Below are 24,173 nucleotides of genomic sequence, written 5' to 3' on the forward strand. Positions count from 1 at the left end.
ATCTGATTCAGTGGCAAAATGTGCTGGAATTCAAACCCCTCTTCTAATGTCACAGAATCACAGGAAGCTGCTCTGAATGCCAAGTGTCCATAGGATCACTACAGTTCACAATCACCAGATCACCGTAGCCAGCTACACTTCATAAAGATAATGAGGAGGTAACTTCACACTAGTGGAAATTAAACATATTATTTCATCTAACTCCATACAGTCAAGCTGTAAAGAAGGGTCTGGTATGTCTTTCAATAGTACAGTCATCTCCAGTATACTAAACAGATTTAACATTTTCTGCCATCAAACTAAAAAGCTGACTATAATAGAGATTTATCAAATGTTGTGGCTTATCATCCTTACCATCTCTGCTTCACCAAAGGAAAAAGAAACCTAAAATTGAATTTAAAAAGAAAAATCACAGTTCATTCAAATCTCAGTTACAATCTGGGAAAAGAAGCATGCTTAGTTTTGAATGAGCTACAGTGAAATGTTAAATACCTCAGTTGTTTCAGGAACTCAACATCAGAGCTGCTGTTAATGAGCTTGATGAACTCCTCATAAGAAGGAGCATATGTGTAGCCTTTCTTCTGATGCTCATTCATCTGTTCTCTGTACTCCAGCTGGCTAAGTAGCATTCGGTTAATATAATCTGGATCACTCAGCAGCTCCACCACTGGTTTCAGTACTGGAGAAGAAAAATATTTGAAAACAAAATCCCTATACTGAAGAATTATGGCTGTCCTTCAAAAGAAAATTGCAGATAAAAGGCAAAAATAAATATGCAAGTTGATAAAAACCCAAAACCACTCTTCTGAACTACACAGTACATTTGAGATTGCATGCACCTTCTTGACAAAACTGTTTGCTTATTCTATTACACAAATTGATGTACATTGACAAAACTGAGGTCTATCTGGAAAATTCCAAGTGTTTTTGTTCTTTCTGCTGTATGCCTTGAAGGCTATAACATTACAGTCACTAAAAATTAAAATTAAAAGCAAACTGAATCACATAATATATTTGAGACTTCATTAATTTCTGAATTTGACTTCAGTCACAAAAAATGGTTATCAGATTAAAGTGTAGCTGATTAAGTTAAAAAGCAAAATAGAAAACCCTCCATCAAAAAACCACATCCTTAAGTCTATGGATTCTATGTATCTGAATAAAATATGAATTCATAAAATCACTAAATATACTGCCACAGAAGACTGCAAAAGTGTTCCTCTATAAAAGAATTAGAAGAATGTAATGGACAAATTGTTTTTTATCCTGAAAGGTGCTAAACAGCCCAGCATCAAGTCAGGAAAGTCAAGTAAGTATATGCTTGATTTTGAGAATACAAACTCATAACTGGTTATCACAGAAATTACATTTCAGAATTTAAAAGCAGAGTATCAAGACTTATACAATCAGGTCTGTAATTACTACTATTGTACAGGTGCAAATGATTAATCATCTCTGATCTTTGATCTACCTTTTGTTGCAAGTATTTCTGCAAGGACTATGCGCAAGCTGACAGACTGGACATCCTTTGAGGGCAGAAGACAATACACCAGAATTTGAGAACATTTTTGCAGGAATCTTACTTCTTCATCAAAGTTCCTCAAGCAAGGGTGCAGCAAAAAAGGTCTTGGTGGATCCTCCTGCCTGGGGGAGGGGGAGAGGGGAAAATGGGGTGAGAAATGAAGAAAAGAGGAAAAACATACCACTTGTATCATGGTTAGTCACTAATACATAAAATATCAAAAATCTATTATCAGGTAAGTAACGTAAGTAAAAAGATCATTTTAAACCATATATGTTTTTCAAATCTTACTAATTTTTCATAACAATGTTAAGATTCATTTCTAAATTCCTTTGTCTTGTCCATGTTTTCACCTGACAAAACAGGAATACAGTATTTTAAAACTGCTTATAAGAGAACCCAGCAAGTGGGAGGAAGAAAGTTTCTCTGAATAAAAAGCAATTGTTCCATCATTGAACTTGAGTGAAACCTTGTCCGGTTTTTCAGAACGATTAATAAGACAAACTCAATAAGCAAACACATTTTTGTAGAGCAAACTAATTATAGACCTGAACCTTTAAGAAGAGGATTTGAGATCAGATCTAGTTTGAGAAACAGGCCTACCTGTTAAGATACTGAAGTTACCACCTTCCCTTTGTTTCTGGCAAATAAATCTCCCAGTACATAACTGGCCTCTTTGACCCGACTTCTACCAGAACAGCAGTTTTCAACTTGCCACCTGCAGGCTACATGAAATTGGTCTGTGCAAGACACCTATATAGTAACAGACTTGGTATTATCAGCCATCTACATTGTAAGTGGAAAACCAATTTAGGAAAAGATTATAAAAGCCCACCCACCGATTTAGAAAAAGAGGGTGGCATCATGATGGCAAACAGGGAGAGGTGAATTGACTCTCAAAAGCCAAAGAAACTAGGCCAGACAAGTCTGCTCAGGAGTTCAGCAAGTGAGAACCAACCATACTGTTATAGTATCAGGAGGCAATAAAGCATGAAACTGGAAACCATGAAACTGTAGGGGCTTAGTGTGTTTGTGTGTGTGTGTGTGTGTGTGTGTGTGTGTGCGCGCGTGCAACCCTACCCTTGGGGCAATACCCCTGTGGGCAGCAGCTCACCCCAGAGCGCATGAGAGGCCCTGGGCTTCAGGCTGTGCTCAGTCTAATAGGTCTGAACCTTCCTCTTCCAAGTCCCACCCAAGTAGCCCCTTGGCCAAATCACAGATTTGGTGCACCAGCTCTTGGCCAAATCAAGTGACAACACTGGCTTGGATCTGAGCATCTTGGGCATGCAGAGTTCACAGAGCCATTCAGAGAAGAAATTGCCTCAAGCCAAGTCTTCTGATCAGCAAGCCCAAGCCAGCATATGGTCATGTTTCATACTAATAAATCACTAGAGATTAAAAATAAATCAAGAAAAAAAAAAAACAACAAAATACACCAAACACCACCACCACTAAATAATCAACTAGGGAAAAAAGCCACAGTTTTCCTCCATCAGACTAAATGCTTCAGAGTCAGGGTCCATCTTGCTGCTTTTGATGGAGTCAGATTCTTGCCTGTGGCTAGATCTGGTTCAGCATCGTGAAGGAGCAGGAGAATACTCTCAGCCGGAATCACGATGAGCCTGCTGGGGAAGGCACTGTAGCAGTTTAACCCACATTCACTATTACCCACTCATGAACTGTAAGAATTGTGCAAGCTGGATACTAACGGATGGAGGAAATCCAAATTTCTTTCTGGTTTCACTTCATACTTAGTGAAAGAATTGGGTTCCTAACGAAAGGAAGTAAATCAGGCCTGGAGTTAGGACAGGTATAAGTGTGCTATATTAAATAGTAACATATCATACTAATATACTCCTCCTGCCACCAAACAAGTGAATAGGTCCTCCCTGCTCCTGGCAATCATACTAAGTACATTATGGGAAGATGGCAAGGCACAGTCTTTCAGAGATAACAGTGAAGGGGTGATTGTGCCTCTGCTGCAGCATGAAGCACGGGGTGGGCACTGCGCACCACTGAACATGCACAGCAATGTGCTGGTGGATGAGCAATCCCATGACAGCAGAGTCTGTGTTGCTTTGCAGACTCCCTACAAACAGCTCTTCTGATCACAGCTCTGAAAGCAACAGGGAGCAAACCTCCCCTGCCTTGATGTTGTGCCCACTACTGACCAGCTCATCTCCCCACAGGTGCCAGTGGTTTTCTGGACTTCTCAGAAAAAGTTTGACTGGATGTGCCAAGGGAACATTTAGTGCAGGTCACGGTAGTACCTGTTCTTTATTCAGAAACAGCTGTAGAAGCAGAAATAAGGTGCCTTAGGAGTTTCTTCATCGCCACATTCCTGATTTATAACAGCAAGGTGACCATGCCAGTGGTTACGGGGAGACAGCATCACCTGAGAGGCACCATCCTAATTTCTGAAGGCAGCCAGGACTGGTGTTCAGTAGAAAGTTTTCAGGTGTTACAAAGGCTCAGATCTGTCACATCTCATACCCGTGCCTCCTCCCACCTGCTTCCTTCCCAGAGCTGAAGGCTGCTGTGCTGGTTTAGAGAGTCAAATGACTGTTACAGAGCCACTCCAAGCTCACTGCCTCTGCATGTGAAAAGGTGTCCCAGAATGTACACAGTCAAACCAAAAGTTTTCAGTCAGACACCACTATATTGCTGCCAGTGACAGGCAACATTGTGTGACAAATGATTTTTATCCCTCAGTCCAGGAGGGTAACAATACTCTACTAATAGCTCTAATTCTGTTCTAACAATACAAGTAATTTGTCTCAAGGTGACCCAAATTAGTTTTTAATTAATTTTCAGAACAGGAATGTAAAGACATTTGGTTTCTACTTGACTGAAGCCTCTCTTTCAGTCCCAAATTTTCTGTGTGCAAATGTGCATCATGGAGGACACTTCAACTACTACAAGTAAGGCAAATTTCAAAACAAGTCACTTGGAACAGCTTGGATGTTCTGAGGAGCAGTGACTTATGAAGATGATGTGTAGTCTTCATAATCGACCATCACAGGTGGTGACTGAGCTAGAAAAGCTATTTATCTTGTTCTGTTAGATCTTTTCTCTCTGGCAGCTGAAAACCTAGCTATTTTCTTCAGTGCATTTCCAATCCTCTTCCATACTCCAGGCATTATTCTACAGCCTACTCTAGACCTGTGTCAAACATTCCCCATCACATGCTCTCCCTAAAGGCATTCATTATTTATCCAAAACCACACAGGTCCCAGGCAGACAGAAAGTCTAGGTCATTTACGCACAGTCACTTCTTAGTAGGGAAATAAAGCCTTCCTTTTCTGGACAGGTTGGTCTACCCTAAGTCAGTCACTTAGAAACACAGCCAGAAGCATACACAAAATGCTGGAAACAGGATGACTTACACTGAACATCTGGTAGCTAGCCACAAACTAACCTCTCTTAACAACTGACTCCTATGTATTAACACCAACGACAGAACAAACAGCAAAGTGGTGATTGTTTTTTTGGCCACAAACACAAAACTCCCATCTTTTTTGGACACTCTTACCTTATTTGTAAGACATCCTACATAGTGATTAGATTAAGGTATACTTCCATAACATGTGCAAAGCACAGAACAGCCAGAATGCACATCAAACTTCACTAAACTGAAATTAGTTGCCTTTGCCTTCAGTATCTCTCTAAAAGTCTCCTGAGGAACACCAGTCTGTTTGGGACTACAAACACCCTGGAGCATTAATTGCACCTATACTATCATCCATGCAAGATATTTCTCATAATCTTTGTCTCCATATTGTAGATATTTATTCCCCGTCAACAGCCATTATACAAAGCTTGGAGGACTTGGGCCGATGCCAGGATTTTCTGATGCACAGTCAACAGAATACAAATGGAAATTAGAACAGAATAAACAAGTAGAAAGGCAAATATTTGATTCTAATTTGCCTGATGTGCTCCTGCCTACAGTAACGCAAGGCGGGAGCAGAGCTGCATACTCTCCAGTTGACAGGCCATTTAAGCAGAGTTTCAACTTCTTCTGGAGTTATGTCCACTACCTAAGATGACATGACTCTCTAGAAGATGGGTTCTTTCAATTCTTTTCCTAGCTAAACTGTATCTAAAATGTGATCTACAAAGCAAAAGGGAAGGCACAGAACACCACCAGATTTTTATTAAAAGAACAGAGAAACAAAGTGGTCAGGAAATTCAAGTCTAAACAAGCCTTGCGTAAGAGCCGAACTGCTGGGTCAACAAGTCCTGGAGCTTTCATTGCTGTTCAGGCAAAAGAAAGGGGAGACTGAAAGCAGGAGAGCAAGCTTGGAGGGAGGCTTAACAGCTACAAAATAAATCAATATGTGAGTAAAACAGACAAGATATCCAGGCTTATATTCTCCTTTGCATTTATACATGAAGTATTACACTTCTATTTGCCTCAATATAGCCCCAGATCAGCTTGCAGGGAAAATACATTATGTGCTAACGAAAGGTCTGCACAGAAAACAGCGTCCCTTGTAACTCAGGCTTCCTCTTCACTGATACCCATCAAAAAAGAAGCACTGAGAAATAACAGAAGTATTAACACCACTGCTCAGCTTCCGAACCATGTCTGTTTAATCTCCCAGAGCAGGAGCTAAGATGTCCTGATCAGGCATATTTTCAAAGGTTGATATAAAACCTAGATCTTCAACTCTGTGAGAACAGGATCAAGAGTAAAGAAAGGTACTGCTCATTTTGCAAAGACCAACAGGAAAAGAGAAACTTAAAATCAGTGTGCATGTACGTATACAAAGCTGAGTGTTGCTGCATCTTTCCAGTGTCAATAAAGATATTAAGCACTATTAAATAACTCAAATAGTAACACAGGCATTATTCTCTCCCTATCCAGTTCTGAACATGTGTTATTAGGACTGTGTGGTTGGATTTTCCAAACAAAAGGTCACTCAGTAATTACAGAAAACTCTTAAATAAAATTGTGTGTAGATATTTTTAGAGAGAGCTTTGAAAGCCCATCCAATTATCCATAAATTCCAAGAACAACTGTGTGCAGTGAACTAATATAAATGCGGCACTCTAGCAAACATTTCCAAAACAGGAATGATACAAGCTTTGTAAACCAGGCTCATTTAATCAGCTTCAGGCAATAGAAAAATAATGGCAAGTAGCAACTTAATTCATTTGTTTCTTCTTGAACAAAAAAGACTGAAGTAATAGTGACATATATTGGTCTGTCAAGATGCAGGTAACTTCAGTGATTTAAAACTGCTACTGGACAGAACTCATGCTTTATACAGCAAGCCCACAGGTCATAGCCCTCTTCACTCCTGAGAGCTACAAAGCCAGCCTTAACCCTGCGTAAATTTCTTTTCTGTAGGTTTCATTTTACGAAAACTTTAAGCCTGCTCTGAATTTTTAAAACTACCCAATGCTATTTCATAGCATCAGAAAGCAAAGGGATTTTCTTCAACTGCCCCCTCAAAAGAGTCAAAGATCAGGCCGCAGTCTGTGAATATAGATCCATATGTAGGGCCTGCCAAACTGAATTCCCTTGTACCAGGTCTGTTCCAAGCAGTGCTTTCCTTTAGGACCAAACTGACACCTACTGTAACTATCCCTTACTCCGAGATTGCTTCATGCAATTACTGACCGTGTATTCCACTGAACACCTTCAGTATTCAGATTTTACCCTTTACTGCTGCAAACCTCTTGAGTTCATCCAGGACTTTATGGAGGAAAACAGAACAGCAGATTTGCTTTGGTACTCCTGAAGGTAAGCGGTTAAACCTTACCAGTATTACAGAAATATCATCATTTCCTTCCCATGCAATAATTACACAACTCTAAGCCAGCAATTATACCTTTTAATGACAATCCCTCATTTCCCAGGAATTCAGGACACACAGCAGTTCTGTAATGCTGAACTATCGTCTATGACTGGGATTCCAGATTTCCCAATACAGAAGGAACTCATGGACATACCTCTTTTTATTTAGAATCTACTCTAATATCCACAGTTTTAATTAGGACTATCTGGTAACTCCCTGGATTGTTAAAGACTTGTTGCAGTTAAAATACTCTTGGTATTTGTTGTTGTGTTCATGCTCCTGATGCAACACACCATCTTTATTTTTATATAGTCTCCAACTCTCATGATGGCATCAAAGAGCTTAAAAATTAATCCTAAAAGGGGTGAAAAAATTAAAAGCAAACCCCAAAGTTATCATTTACAATGTCCATGCAACTTGAGACTTTATAGGTTTGGAACTGGCAGTACCACTAGGTCAAGGGCAAACCCTCAAAATAAGTACACCGATTAGGAGACATAGAATCACAGAACCATCGAGTAGTTAGGGTTGGAAAGAACCTTAAGATCATCTAGTTCAAATCCCCCTGAAGTGGGCAAGGGCACCTTACACTAGACCATGTTGGCCAAGACTCAGTCCAACCTGGCTTTACACATGAGACATGCATGACCAGGAACTTAATGATGACAAACAAGCTAAATCTGTTCTGAAAATAGGAAAGAAACAAATAAACAAATGATATTAAAAAAAAACAAACCCCATCCACCCCCCAAACAACAACGAAGAGGCTGTAAAAACATTTACAATAACAAGAAATTACGTAAGGTCCTTTCTCTTTAAATAAATAAACCACAAACTGTTCCTCTTAGCCTTGCTATTTCTTTAATTAGTCTTTCAAGAGGGTTTTGCAGTTGCATTTCAGTCTCAATCAGTACAACTGTGAGCTGAAGTGCACATGCAACTCAATTTAAATTACTTTCATCGGTACATTCAACACTTACCACACACTTTCATTAAACTGATTCTGAGAACTACCAGAACCACATGCGGCTTGCATCTCTTCACCTGTAATTACCCTCAGATCTCTAAGCTTCTTGACAGTGCGGGATGAAAACTGCTTGATCTATTTGAATTTTATAAGAAATAAAAGAAACAAATTTAGATCTTCACAAGTCAGCATCATAAACACACCTGAAATAGTACCTCCTAAAAAACCAAAAAGAACAAAAAAAAAAACAAACCCACCTCTGAAAACAAACCACACCAAATCCCAAAAGCACAACAAAAAAAAGGACAAAGCCAACACCAAAATTTCCACATTTGCCATTTTTATCAAGATACATCACCAGGTGTTATAAATCGCTTTACCTAATATTTAGTGGGAAGATAACCTCTAAGGAAAAAGCATTTGACATGTCATATTGACAAAGCAAAGACCCAAAGAATGCATGAATGGCTTACAAGCTGCAGTATGGCCATAGCAGCACCAGGAGGTCCTAATGCTTATTGTGATGTCTAAGTCATACTCAATCATGAAGAGGAACCCCAAACTTCCCACAACTGCATCTTGAAAGCAATGGCAAGCTTTAGACCTGGTGTGACGGGTTTTAAAGTTAACCCATGAGTTAACTTTAAAAATGTGCTCAGACCTTATTTTTTCATTACTATTTTCCTCTCAGTACCTTCATACAGTTGTTCCCATTGCATCAAACCTCTACATTTCATGCTAATCCTCTCAATACTCCTTTCCAGAGACTGAGTGTGATAAGCAGTTCTTAGTGTTCCTGGTTTGTGGGTGGCACATGGAATTATACAAGAAAAACAAGAACTGGGGGGGGAGGTGTTCAGTAGCTATCCTGACAACTTGAATGCATCTATAGGATTAACCTAGTTAAATTTCAACTCCCTTTGCATTAATCTGCTCTTGATCAGTTTGTAGTGGCAGCACCTTTTAATATGACTAGCTCATCACATTACATATTGTAATAACAAGGAAATACAACGGGTATATCCTGTATATGCACAGGTATTCACATGGGCCAAGAAAATGAAAAACTGAGTTGTCTTCTCTCCTTACACTGACAGTAATTCACAGAAAACAAAACAAGTATTATCAAAACATGTACAATACAAACTTAAATCCCCAAATTGCGTGTTATGCTGATCACTCAAACAGCAAGTTTCCTCAGCATTTCCCTCCCTCACGCTTTCCAAAAGCTCTGAGCCCTTAAATATGGGTTCTCAATCAGCACTGGAGTAGCCTGAAGCCCCCAAGCATCCATTTAGCTACGTCATGACTTATGCTGCAACTCCGGGCGCACGGCACACACACACACACACACACACACACACACACACACAAAACCGCTTCTGATCATCCCATCAGATCATGTAGCAGTCAACTTGCCAGAAGCAGCCTGCAATACCATATATCCACATTGGAGAAACCAGTTCTTCCTCTCCCTTTGGGATCAAGGTGCCCCAGCTGTAGGTTAAAGACAAACAGAGAATGCTCACAACCACAAGATGCAGGAGGGGGAAGGAAAAATAAATAAGTAAATAAATAAAGTGTCACTGTGACCTCTTCCCACTGAGATTTGTGCAAAAAGCACTGCTGCTTGTCAGGAGGTTCAAGAAGAGGCAATGATTAACTATCTTCAAATCCCATTTGCCTACTTACTTCATGTAGGCAAATCTCATTTTTCCTATACTGCAGTTTAGAGACCACCAGCACAAGGTGTTATTTATCAGTTAATAGTTCTGATGAGGCTATTCTTAGCCCACAGTAAGCACAAGGGAACTACTACTTCCTTTCATGAGGACAGCTTCACAGAAAGACGCTTACTATTTGTTTTCATTTTGCAAGGTCCTTCTGATACCGACTGTGTATTTCATTCAAGAGAAATAGCTGCCCCTTGCTTTCAACAAACCTATCATATTACCACATCAAGTCTACATTCCTGGCATCATGTAATTCTAGCCCCTGGAAAGTACAGTGCCACCACAAACAACACTGCACCCACAAACCAACATTTCCAGCATTATACATCACCTTACTCGCAGTCCATCCTTGGTCACATAAAATGACATTGCAGTATTCAGCTTGCTTATATTATGCTTAAAGGAGCCAGAGAAAGACACCTGAATGAGATATTAAAGAATAAAGGGATAAAAGCTGCTATAAAACAAGGCTGTCCTAATACCACCCTCTCTACCATGCAGGATGCACTTGGCTAATCCTGTTACAAATGCACTCCTGATTCTGCACAATGTAGGGGAAAAGAGCATTGGCTTGTACCAATAAATCCAAGACTGGTTTTCCTTCTCTATTTCAAACTCATAAACTAGCTAACATTGGACACAGTGAAGTATCATATTCCATTTCTATGCTGAGCTAATACTAGGAATGAAACTGTTTCCTATCTAAAATATTCTGAATTGCTACAAATTTTGTAACTGAAAAGTGACATGATCCTTTGGAGCCCAAATGGGACCTCAAGGTACATTCCAGCAATATACGCATGTCCTGGGTTCAGCAGTAGCAGTCATTTTTCTCCTTCTTGGTAGCTGGTGCAGTGCTGTGTTTTGACTACCAGCCTGGGAACAGTGCTGGCGATACCGATGTTTTCGGTTGTTGCTAAGTGATGTTTACCCTGACCAAGGACTTTGTGAGGCTCATGCTCTGCCAGGGAGGAGGGGAAGCTGTGAGGAAGCAGAGACAGGGTGCCTGACCCAGGCTAGCAAAGAGGTATTCCATAACACAGCACGTCATGCCCGGGGTGGGGGGTAACTGGGAGTTACCCAGAAGGACATGGGCTTCTGGGTGGGACTCGTTTTCTTGGCCGGTGGTACTGTATTCTCTTCCCTTGTTATTTTCCCTTATCATTGTTGTAGTTGATAGTAGTGGTGGTGATTTGTGTTGTACATTGGTTGCTGGACTGTTCTTGTCTCAACCCGTAGGAGTTGCACTCTTACGATCCTCCTCCCCATCCCTCTGGGAGCGGGGAAGGGGAGAGCCCTGGGGGGGGGCTCAACAATTGCTCTCAGCCTGGCACCACTCACTGGGAGTGAGTGAACAAGCTGTCTGGCTAGGGTTTAAACCACAACAACGCAAGATGAAGAAACTAGGGAGTTGTCTTGCCTACAGCTCTGTGTCACCCCAGACAGTTCTGGCCCTTATTTCACTCTGTAGAAATGTCTGGCAGGGAAACAGACCTAATGCTGCCCAGCTTCTCCCTCTAGATTCCCTGCCTGTTACTGGCTAGAGTAGAAGTGGCCTTTCTTTCATCTTATCATGCTCTCCCTCACACAGGGAAGTGCTCTTCCTCATCTGTTGGCCTTTGCTGGCCACCTGCCTTAAGGTGGTTATTACTAAGCAGAGCCTTGTGACAATTCAGAAAAGCCAGGTGGGATGCAGGAGCAAAGGGAAAGACTGCAGGACCTTTCCTCATTCTGAAAGGCTGTGGCCCGTTTTCACCTCCTCCAACATCCTGATCTATCCATCAGGTACCACAGGTTGGACCTAGTCAGTGAAAGCAGAACAGCAAAGGGATTTCTGTGGTTGATGTGCACCCAGTGACAAAACACATGATCTTCACAGTGAAGAAACATGTATCTCTCTCCTCCTGGGCACAGACAGTTTCTTTCCATTACTTTAGTGGATTTATCTGTTGTCATGCAGGAAAACTGAGACAAAGTGGCTTATGGGGCAACCCCTTCAGAGATGGTATGAGGGGTATTCAGAATTGTAAGCCACCAGATAACAGACAAAATGCCCCTTGCTATCACACCACAGTATAACCTCAGCAGCAGAAACAAGATGCGGTGCTCCAATAGGCATCACAACAGGAAAGATACCCTGCTCTAATTACACTCTCTGTTGCACTATGTTTACCATCAAAAACTAACTGGATTCTTTATTACGGACACAGAGAGAAGCATATGAATGGCAATTTAAACTTACTACCATCTTTGAAATTTTGACAGAAAGCAGAGGTAGATAAAGAAAGTCTCTATGCTCCCTAAGGAAGCAGAAGGTTCTGTGTTTGAAGCATGGCAGTTGGATGTTTAACCCAGCAGGCAGGTAAACACCACACAGCCACTTGCTCACTCCCCAGCGCCACTGGGATAGGGTAGACAAAAGTAAAACTCATGGGTTGAGACAAACAGATTAATAGGACAGAAAAGGAAGTGGGAGGGAACAATAACAGAAGAATTAGAATACACAAAACAAGTGATGCACAATGCAGCTGATCACCACCCACCAACCAATACCCAGACAGCTCCCCAGCAGCAGCCCACAAGAAACCAACTTTCCCCCCAGTTTATATACTGAGCATAACACCATATGGAGTATCTCTTGGGTCAGCTGGGCTCAGCTGTCCCAGATGTGTCCCCTCACAACTTCTTGTGCATCCCCAGCCTCCTCACTGATGGGATGGTATGAGAAACTGAAAAGCTCTGGACACTGTGTAAGCACTGCTTAGCAACAACTAACATATCAACATATCGGTGTTATCAACATTATTCTCATCCTAAATCGAAAACAGCACAACAGCACTATACCAGCTAGCAGGAAGAAAATTACCCCAGCTGAAACAAGGACAGAAATATGGACATTAATTGAAAACTTTCCAAGAAACTCAATATTCCATGCTAGAAGTGACATACTTAGTAGTTCTCAGTCTATAGCTTAAAATGTCAGGAGGTTATAGCACAACGAACTTCATAGCATCAGGTAATTTAGTACAAAACTCAAGTTATTCTTAAAATCAAAAATTCCTTAGAGAACAGTATCAAAGTCTTCAGCTGTGCCTCCAGGCTTATTACATGCATGCTATGATCACCCGGCAGTACTAATTCAATCTGCAGCATATGAGCACAATGTCACATTTCTGCTGACTTTGCCATAGTACATATATGGCATTTAAGCCTCCTCTTTATGCAATTTCCATAAAGCTTCCTGGAGTTTTTGAGCAAGTTAGCATGAACAGCATGCAGTGCATGTAAACCAGTCAATGGATATAGCTTCAACCTATACAAAATGTGCAGTTGCAGCTGTGGGGTTTTTAACCCACGATCCCATTGATTCTTGATAGGATTTTTTTTCATTACCATACTAATGCAGCCTGCCTTATCCAGCACTAAGGTACATTTACCATTCCAAAGTGAAAAAGCTAACTGGAATATAGCCAAGAGAATTTATTTTAGCTCTATATACTGGAAATAACAATCCAACAATGACCTACATGAAGTGGTCATAATTCTCAGTAATTAAGAAACCTCATCAAGAATCAGCCTTAATATTAATAATTCTGCAATTGTAGATCCTGTGTCCCCAGCTTCAAGCAGGAAAAAATTTTCACTTAAAAAAACCAAAACAATAACACCCCACCAAACATCCTCCTCTTTTAGCTGTTCAAATCAAACCTTTCCCAAAAGCAGGTGCTTTACTATGATGAAGGGCAAGTGCAAGCACAATGTTTAAAAATCAGGAGCACACATAGGAGGTTTACCTGACCAAGAGATTTCTACCACATTCCAGAGCTGAAAGAAAGTAATTATCTGGAATCCAATGCAAGATATACTGCAATATGCACACACCTTCTTTTCTTCTTTGCTTGGATGTAACCACCCTTTGATTTCTTTTTTGTCTTTATTTCCTACACATTAGTTTACATAAAGCTAGTATATCCCAGAAATACATTAACCCTATCTTCTGCTCCAGAACAGAAGTAAGTGTGAATGGCAATACACAAGACTGGTCACTGACAGAAAATAGTTTATCTTTTTTCTCTGAAAGAGTGTTAAAAATATGTGTATCTAACTGCAGGCAGAACAACTTCATAACGTAAGATGTATAGTCTAAATCTGAATGAGCAGAGTGTGTTTCAATTAGGATAACTAAAACGCAGGTAAGTGTAGACATAAGCCCAAATTCCATGCGCAATTACACAAACTGTTCATTCAGATGTGGGAATTGCTAGGCTAAGAGTTCTCACTTGCAATTAGAATTTGAGCACAACTCTAGTATTTAGTGGACAGCTGACCTTTTTAAGCGGACAAAGAGAGCCTTGCCAAAAAGGAAATTCATGTAATTAGCAAGATAAGCTGAACAGAGAAAGAAAATCCATCCAACATTTTTTTCCAGTAGAAAAATCTTGTTATTGCAGGACAGGCCACTTACAGAAACCATAAGGCTTTGCCTCCTGGGGCTAGAAGAAATAGGAAACTGAATTGAATTAACCTTGGTGCTATTTTGGGAAAGGTGCAAATAACTACCTTCTTGTCTGTTGACTGCTCTGACAGCGCTTCTCCTTTCCCTTGCAGGTTCACGCTACTTGCAGGAACTGCTCACACACAGCCCACCTCCTACTGTGAGCAAAGGATTCAAGGATGAAATGGAAACAGAGGTGAATCTGAACTCTGAGAAAAAGGAAGAAAAGCATTTCCTTCCAGAGGTCTTACAGATGCCCTGAAGCCTTCTTGATCTCTAAAACTGGTAATAAGCTTGAACTGTTTTATCAGTTGCCTACAAAAGCATTACACTTTTCATTACTTTGACATAATACATCTGAAAGCATAGCAACAAGCAGAAAATGCCAATGCAATGCAGGTTTGTTTTTACCTGGCGTTGGCTCCTTTAAGGTCACAGAAGTGTGAGAGTAAAGCTTTCACTACATCATTGCAGACAACTTTAACTACATCAATGTGACTCAGCCTCTGTCGCAGCTGTTTGGCAATCTCCCAGAAGTCTTCAGATAGCAGCTGGTACAGTTGCCCTTCATCTCTGCTGAGTTGCCCATACCAGGACAGGATGTAATCTCTATAGCTGTAGTCAAACACTGAAAGGAAAACAAAACAATACATAGCAAAAACTGCAAAATGGGAAGGCACACCAAGACAGGAAAAACATATTCCTCCACATTGCCTCTCAAAGCTTAGATGGGTAATAGGTTTCGTATAGTCTTCTTTGAGTTTTAAATTCTTGCCACAGAAAGTAAGGGTGGCAAAGTTACAGAAACCTGCACCTAACAGGTTACTGAAGGTCACTTTGCAAAGCAAAGCCTGTAAGTGGATTTGCTCAGTCAGGTTACTTGCTACAGACAAACCTCGAACTAATACCTGTCTCTCAGAAGTGAATTTGGTTATACGAACTATCATATAATATGTGTATAGGATGTTGCAGACTGAAACCAGACTTCTTTACATATGAATTCAACAGTCCTCACTCCAAAGTCATAGTGAGAAGGCGAGGTGGAAAGATTTTTAGATTTCAAAAGACATACACAGTACAGAACAACACTGAAGAAAGTACGTTATAGGATCAGAATAGTTAAGAGACAGGAAAGAACAAGTAGATTAGCGAGACAGCATGAACTTCAAAAATTACAAGGTATTCCAAACCATATCTACAAGCAACAACCAAGGTTACTGTAATTGGAAGTGCAATGGCAACACCATCTTCTACCATTCTGACTTTTCTTTTTGACAGCTTTTGTGTGACAACAGTTTTACTTGGATACCAGTCCCTAGATGTCTAGGAGGAAGTAGGACGTGTTCAGTGAGCACGTATGAGCCATGTTTAGCAGTTACAACAAGACAGGGAAAAAACAAGGAGCAAGTTTGCATCTACCAAAGGGTAACTGAATAAGAAGGGGGGAAAATAAGTCATATGCCTGATAATCTGAACAGCTTCTTTACCAAACACCCTGATTTCAGACTTTTAATATCGAAAGTACATCTAATTTGTCAGTGTAAGCCTAAGGTGTAAAGTAATCACGTCACTCCACTACTTTTTACTTTCCACTTCAATAAAAGTTGTTTGTTTGGCAGTTTAATAAACTATAAAATGCTCCTTGACACTGTGATAGTGAACTAATAACATCCTAACAGCAGAACAACTTAAGTTAAATACTTCTGCCTGTCTGAAGTATTGGCAGACCTTATCCAACAGCATCCCGTTAAAAACATTTCAAAAGAAAAGGCTAAAATTGATAAAAGTTTCTAGCAAATACTTCATAAATCATCTCCCTCAGGTTTATAAAGAAACTGAGTTGCTCCACTGAATGGGCTGAAATATATAGTTAAGATCCTCTGGCTAAGTCATTTCAAGGCTTTTTAATTGATTACTCAGAGAAACATTTCCATAAATAAATAAAAGTTTGGATTCTTTTTTTCTAATCCAAGAGGAAAAAATATGTGCAGAACCATACTGCAGGCTGGGAACTTCCCATATTGAAACATATCTGTTTTCATTACTTTTCTAAGACAGAAGAAATAGCATTTCATTGAAAACTCTCACTCACAAATACTACAAAGTTATAAAAGCAGTTCCAAAAGGTAATGGTCTTCTGATAAGCAAGCTGAGGAATAATCCCTCAATACACCAAAGGACAACTGGGACCATCATGTTAAAAACTGAAGTATATTACTTATCTCAAGTCTCCTATCACAATACACATTTTAAACAGCTTTCCACATCTGTCCCCATGTTCTTCTGCAACCACCTTTTTGTTATAGCTTGATTACTCTCTTCTGTTGCATTACCTGAATTGCTGCAGAAAGCCAATCACAGCATAGACTCTTCCTTTTCCTCTGCTCTGCAAGAGACCCATAATTTCTCAAGCTTATTCAAAACAAACTGCATTGCAGTATTTGTTATCACCATCACAGACAATGACTTTTTTCAGATTTTCCCACAGACACACTCTCTATCCTTTGCAAAGGTGCAAAGTAGCATAGTTCTTCGGCATCTTTTGCCTAAGAAGACAAATCATGGTAGAGTGGTGGCTCCTACAGGCATCTATCAGACAGAACTCTACAAAACAAGAGTACAAGAGTGAAACATGTATCTCAGTCCCTTAGACTATACTCCCTTTCAGAGCATGTATCTTTTCACACTGACCCTTAATTTAACTGTAATGTTAAGCAGCTCCTCTACAAATTGAGCTCAGTTCCTAGCTCACTCCATCATCAACCATCAATGTTAAGTCTCTGTGTTCTGGTAAAGCACAGCATTCAAGTATAAGCTAATGCTACTTAGCAAAATATTATGAGACTACAACTTTGGAAACTTTACTGTATTCCCATTTGAAATACCTGAAGCAAGATTTATTACATTGGGAAGATTCCTGCTCAGATACAGCAAGATGATTGCATGGTGGTTCATCTAGATATATCAACGTGAAAGAGCCACAAAATCTAGTGGCAACATCAAACTAAGCACAAAAGATAACCAACCATTACCAAAACTTAAGCCATGCAAGTCCAAAATACTTCACTTATGTTTCTGCCAGTTACAATCTTTCAAGACCTTAAATGAGCATCTCCACTTTAAACCGTATTTTCCTGCACCTACCTTCTATAGTTCTCTTCCTTTACAAGTTTTCTATAGTTTCCTTGTTGCTTCTGAGCCTTGTTGCCGTTCCTGCACCACAACAGTCTAGTCTAACCACGCTGTTCTGTATATAATTTGGGGTACTACAGACCCCAGAATTTATGCCCAAATGAGCAATGAGACAGCTTTTAGACTTTAAAAACAACAAAATCCAAGAAGGATATCAGCCACAGATACTAACAGCAGTCTGTGCTGGGGTAAGAATCGCCTCATCCCTATGCGTCATCCTAGCCATGACGTGCTGTTGCTGCTTTAGTTTCATTCCTATTGATACAGCTGGTGCCTCTTTCTGCACTCTAAGGAAATGCAAGACTTTTACAGAGCACAGCTTGCTTCCTTTCAGAGAAGGAAACTTCTCATCCATCTCCTCTCATTATTTTCACACTGCATGCTCTCTAAAACATTGAAAACAACTGCGCAGATGACAAAAAAGGAATAAAAAGAAAGGAATAAAAAAAAGAGCACACTTTCAGGGCAATACCTTACTACCACTAACTCACCCAAAAGAGAAGAATTTTGTTTCAGTTTGATTGAATCAAATGCAGTGTCAGCAAAGAATCTGCTAGGTTTTCTAAATTAGTTCCGAAGATCCAAGCCCCCAGTTGTTAAAATCTGACTGAAAGTCATTCCCATGTGAACATGAAGTTCAGCCTCTTCAACTACTCTTTCTAAAAACTGTAAACTAAAAGACTGTTAGGAGTAGAGACAGAAGAAGACACCCCTTAGACCCTTCCTTCATTCCTAACCCCATGCAAGTCTACAGTAACTGCTATCTCCTCTTCTACTTTCATTCATCCCAAGGTTCAGCAGCACAAGAGGCAGGCAGTCAGACTGGCTTCAAATCTGCAGTCTGCAGAGCTTCATGTTAGTTTTCACACTGCGAGGATTCATCACCCAGCTTTACAGAAAACAACATAGAAATCTGAATAAAAAGGACTAATTGCCTACCCATTTTCTCAAAGCACCATTAAAAAACAGACCAAAAATATTCTTCCTATGCAGATTTCCACGTTTCAAACAAGAAACAAATCTCCTTTCCCAAAAGCACTGGAGAGACTGCAACATTACATGAAGTTATGGTCAGATCCAAAACTCTCCTGTGACTGTATGAGCAACAGAGGAGGAGGTATAGATATAACACTGGCTTGAGTTATCCTACAATAGCAAGCATCAAAATCTGTAAAACACAAATGCAACATTAATATGAAATGGTTTAAGATCCTGCATCAGGAATAGTTCCACACTGTTCAGTTTATTTTTATTAAATATTTTTTGACATTTGCTTCTTAGTAATTCTAATGAATGTGCAGAAAAAAGATGGAAATTTCTAAGGATACAAACAACAGAGAGAAATGTGTTACAAAGGTCTAGGAAATGCATTTAAAAAAATAAATAAAAAAATCTGTCTGAATAGTTTTGCCCATGTACCCTTTGCCAAAAATCCTCAGCTCCAAGAGTTTGAATCCCAGTAGCAAAGAGAACATGAATTCAGATTAAGTCTTGCTCATATTTTGGACCCTAACAACTAATTTTTTGAGAGCTGTGGCAAAAAAATATATATGTACAGCTTCTCAAATAGGGAGCTGCAGAAGCTACTGCAACTTTTTTTCCCCTAAATGTCAATGTGTGGATCATCAGTTGGGAAATCAGACTGGGAAAAAACTCCTTCTGTGCACTACTGCCTAACAGTTCTTTTAAGGGGCCAACAAGAACACAGACATGAAAGATTCAATCCATGGGTACAATCTAATTAAATTCCCAAAATACTTCCAGCAAGGTCAACTCAACACAGGGTTGAAGGAAGATAAGCCACTGTGAAAGAAGAGATGACACTCTGGCATGAAATATTTTAATAGCCAAGAAACAAGGGTTATGAATGAATTGTTTTCACAGTAAAAGTATTTCACCAGTGGATTTCTGCTGGGATTTGTGCTAAGGCGTGTGCTGTTTTACTTACACACATAAATGATCCAGTAAAGCAGGTAAGTAATATGGAAACCAAGTTTCTTGGCACTACTAAAACAGCAGAAACAAAGACTGGCTGTAAAGAATAACAGACCACAGGACATGGGGCAATAAAAACAGAAGATGAAATTCAGTTCTTGGGGGCCTGGCTGCACACATGGAGGGTATGTTTACTGACAGCTACAGCCCTCAGCCCAAACAACAGCAGCACAAGGCTGACTGACCAGAGGCTCTCTTCAGAGACATGTTCCTAAACTACCATATGATATGGGCTGAAAACATAAAGTTACCAGATAAGCAACAGGAAGTATTAAAAGGTTAAAAGTATTTATAAAGTGGATTGTCTTTTCTTTGTCTAAAATGAATGAAGGGCAAGTAAGAATAAAATCAACCTATCAAAAGAAAGCATGAGATGTACTGAAAAAACACATTTCAGTGTTAGTCACTCAAGTACTACTGCCTAAAAAAGGGATTCAAGCATTTACAACTAAAAGGCCTTCTCTTTCTGCCATGCTAAACAATGAAAATCTTGTAACATTACACTTGTTCTGATTTTGAGCATAGATTTCATAAAACACACCACACACTAGCAGGGCTAATTCACAGCTTTCCCTGTATCTACAGCTTATGTAAGTATGCTTTAATTAAGAATGAAGCACCATCCTTTTATACCGCTGTTGTCACTGTGAGATAAGAAGGAAGTTTAGAACTGAGCTGTAAACCAACATAAACTGAAGTTCCTTCTTAGCAACACTTAGTGATCAATATTGTAGAAGAACAATTCCCAACAACTTTGTTACCTTGGCTTTGGCAAGATGAGAAGGTATCTCACGCACAGCATCTACTCTCAGCCAATGTCCATCACAGGAAAACTAATCTAAGCACCTTAATATTCTTAAGTCTGTTTCAATAAGACCAAGGGTTGAAATGGAAAAATGCATGACTTGTTCAGTTAAAACTAAGGTTGATCACTGATACCTATCCTTCCAACTACATTAACAGGCTATGATGAAAACATCAGGAAAAAGGCAGTATAGCAAGTGACAGTTTGTCAAGCGAGACACCTCACAGAACCTCAGAAGAGACACTCTAAACCCAGAGAAAAAAGTCCACACAGACTGGCTGTAACAACAGCAAATGCATGCACGACTAACAATCAACAGTCTATTCTTGAGGGGTGCAAGACAGTTACCAATTAATAGTAAACCTCAGGCAAATTTAATTACATAGATGATGAAAAACAGGTAAAGAAATCAGAATTAACCAAAGGGCTGTCTCTTCATAACCAGCAATAGCATTTCCAAAATTAGATGATGCTGGCTCCTTCCAAAATGTTATACTTACATCTGTAAGGCAATATAAAGAGAAGTAAAACCTGAACAAAAAACCACTGCAAAACCTCATCAGTTGTGATAATCTGATAGCACCTATTCAAAACCTCAAGTGGTGGTAGGAGTCTGAATTGGTCCCTCAAGATTAAAACGTCAGGACATCCGAAAGTCTCCCAACTAAATGAATTAGGCTTTTTAAAGCATTTTGTTGAACAGCATATTACATCTAGACAGCAAGAAGTTGCCAAAAATTCCTGGGATTTACAAACACTTTAATCTTCATCAGTGTAAAACTGGAAACAGAAACACAGACAGTATTTTTTATATCATTATTAATAATGTTTTACGTAACCACAAACTTGTTAAAAGTTAAAAAAAGCATTCAGACTATCAAGACAATTACAAGTTTCAGAACCATAACAGGGCAAGAAATGTGCCCTGTCTATTCACAGACAGACTGATCACATTAATAAGCTATAGTAAAATGTTTCTTTTGGGATTCACAGTATCTGAAATTCAGGATGACTCAGATACCTTCCAAAACCAAAATGCTTGTTTAAGTCTACACGGCATAGGTGAAAAGTACAGTCTCATCCCTGTCAAACTGCACTTTTTTCCTTTTTTTGTCTTTTTTTTTCCCACAACTGGAGAAGTTGGCTTCATCATGTAGGCCTGGAAGAAATACAATGAAATCTGACAAGTTTGCTCTCCAAAATTCAGAGTGAGAATGGAGGGTAAAAGCTACTCTGAAAATAAATAACAGAAAGGTAAGTAAAACAACAGAAGGTCCCCAACTCCAACAGCATAAATCACTTAAATACTGGTAACTTTCAGCATTACTGAGTAAGGATGGACTCATGCAACCAACCTAACGATCTGCAGAATGATACTTTAGATGAAGACAGCTCCCATATTTTTTACAGGCACATGAGTTGCTCCTGTGTGCAAGTAACGAGGGATGTGTAACAACTATCTTTCCCCTAGTATTCCACAATACCTGTTGTCTGTCTCCAAATAACCCCACTACCTCTGATTCTGTGCTGATTATGTCAAGGCTTCATTTCAGATTCCAAGGATGATTATCCAAATGTGAGAGAATACAGCAAATGTGAGAGAATACAGCAAATAATTTGTCTGGGCTTGTTTCATACATGTAATGTTTAGACTTTACTATCCTTTTCACATCATAAGGATTCTTATAGTCTGACTGATTCCAGACAAAAATGCTGCCTAAAACCAAGTTATGATACGTTATAATAGTTCACCTTCACAGAAACATGACATAGTAGGTATTCTAACGTATTTTAGCTACATATCCTGCTAACAGCTACTCATAAAAATAACTTTAAAAATTCCCCAGAATTTTTCATAATACAACCAACCTGTTTAAAGCAATGATAATTTTAAAGTATACTCTCCAGATTGAGGGGGGAAGGGAAAGAAAAAAACCACCCCAAACAGTACTGCAAAGAAATCATAATGAAAAATTATTCAAAATTAGGTAAAATATTTACAGAAGGCTGGACTGGCATTACATTTTAGATATATATACTTTAAAAGCTACAATACACAACCCTTCTTATGAGCTTTCTTTTGTTAATATACTAGCTAGGTTTCCACCCCCAGCATCATCTTTATGTTCCAACCTCGCATAAACTTTGAACCAAAGATTTTTACTTGTTACTTCAACTCTGACACTATCCCAGGTCCTATACTACTTGTATTACCAGGAGTCAGTTGAAAACAAAGTGTGCAGAAGCAGCTGTTATTCTTTATTTTTAAAGCTGCAAATAAAACATTTTAAATACATATGATCATAGTTCGCATTTTACAATCCAAAGTCCAGTGACTGTACTGGTGATCCACAGATTTCATAGACTGTATTAGCCAGAAATACAAATGTTGATTTTTAGATCCAGTTTTCACAGCAAGAACTAAACTGAATGAGAAGACTGCGTGCAAGAGTCTGTAAGATTTATCAGTTCAGGAAAATCCAACCGAGAACCTTTTAAGCGTTACCCTTTAGTTTTGTGCATAAGTATTATGAACTCTATTTTAATATATTTCTGGAACAAACAAACAAACAAAACAGCCACTAAAATTACAAGGTATCTGCTAAATTACAAAAACAATACCACATTACCTACTACAGTAGGCCTCTTCTGAAGACCAAGACCTTGTACTTTTATATCAAGGAAGAAATCAGGGTCATATTCTAAAATCCTGGAATATTGTGCAGTCATGGTTTGTTAAGAGGACAGGAGATACTCAGAGTCTAATGCTCTTCTGTCTGAGTTAAGACTCACCTTCTTTCAGTGCTTTATCCATGTTGTGAGAAATGACCACTCTCCTTAACTGGACTGAATCATGGGAGCTTCCAGAACAATTACTCTGAAATTTGAAGAGAATATTCGTAAGAGGAAGGAATAAACCAAAAGACAGGAGGAATAAAAATACAAAAATTGTAGCCTCATACAGATAAAACAGATGAGTGTCAGTTGCCTGTAAGGTTATTATATATTGTTCATTAAGCACATATTTGCACCCATTGTTGCATATTGTACTTTGTACAACTTGCCAAATTATCTTAAGGTTGGGGGTTTTTGGCAGAAGGGAGCTGCATTTGTTTGCAATTCAATGCACTAGGAACAGGTCATGCATTTAATAAAACAACTGGAACTACCCTAAAATCCAAATAAAGCTGTTCAGACTCCCATCTAACACACAGCATTACCATGGACACTTGCCAGGCCTTGAGTGCCCCTCCTTCCACGCACAGTTAATTTGTCCCAGTTTTTGCGTGAATGCAGCAATACTCCCTCGACTTCTTCCAGTCACTACTCTTAAGACCATATAGCTGTGGTATTGCAGCTGTTTTCTTCCCCCCTCAGTATTACTATAAATTGCAAGAGCAGCAAGATTTCAGCCTGTTTGCCTCCATTTGCAGCCCTTCTTACTATCAACACTACAGTTAAGGAGATGCAAGAACAGAGTGTTAATCTGATTAGTAAACTGCTACAGATTTTCATTACTCCCTTTTACCTGAACACAATGCTGGTAAAGCATAAGCCATAGCCACCTGAACAGCTGCAGACGTTACTTTTGCTGTTTGGAAAAACATCTAACAACATTTGCTCTGATACACCACCTCTGACTGCTAATGTTGTTGT

The 24,173-nt window shown here is 39.4% G+C and overlaps 1 protein-coding gene across 1 annotated transcript in view; it reads right to left on the reverse strand.

The window, feature by feature from the left end:
* Positions 1–24,173, reverse strand: part of SNX25 (sorting nexin 25) — a 78,700-nt gene that overhangs the window by 42,855 nt on the left and 11,672 nt on the right. The window contains exons 2-5 of the mRNA XM_061474041.1: positions 23,310–23,394; positions 14,936–15,152; positions 1,472–1,644; positions 493–679 (exon numbers count right to left, since the gene is read on the reverse strand). Of these exons, the coding sequence (XP_061330025.1) occupies positions 493–679; positions 1,472–1,644; positions 14,936–15,152; positions 23,310–23,394 (662 nt within the window). The remainder of the gene's footprint in view (positions 1–492; positions 680–1,471; positions 1,645–14,935; positions 15,153–23,309; positions 23,395–24,173) is intronic.

The sequence above is a fragment of the Pezoporus flaviventris genome, unplaced genomic scaffold (assembly GCF_033815535.1).
Source record: "Pezoporus flaviventris isolate CSIRO_AGI_PZ_B2104156 unplaced genomic scaffold, CSIRO_AGI_Pfla_v1 ptg000002l, whole genome shotgun sequence".
In the NCBI taxonomy this organism is placed as follows: domain Eukaryota; kingdom Metazoa; phylum Chordata; class Aves; order Psittaciformes; family Psittacidae; genus Pezoporus; species Pezoporus flaviventris.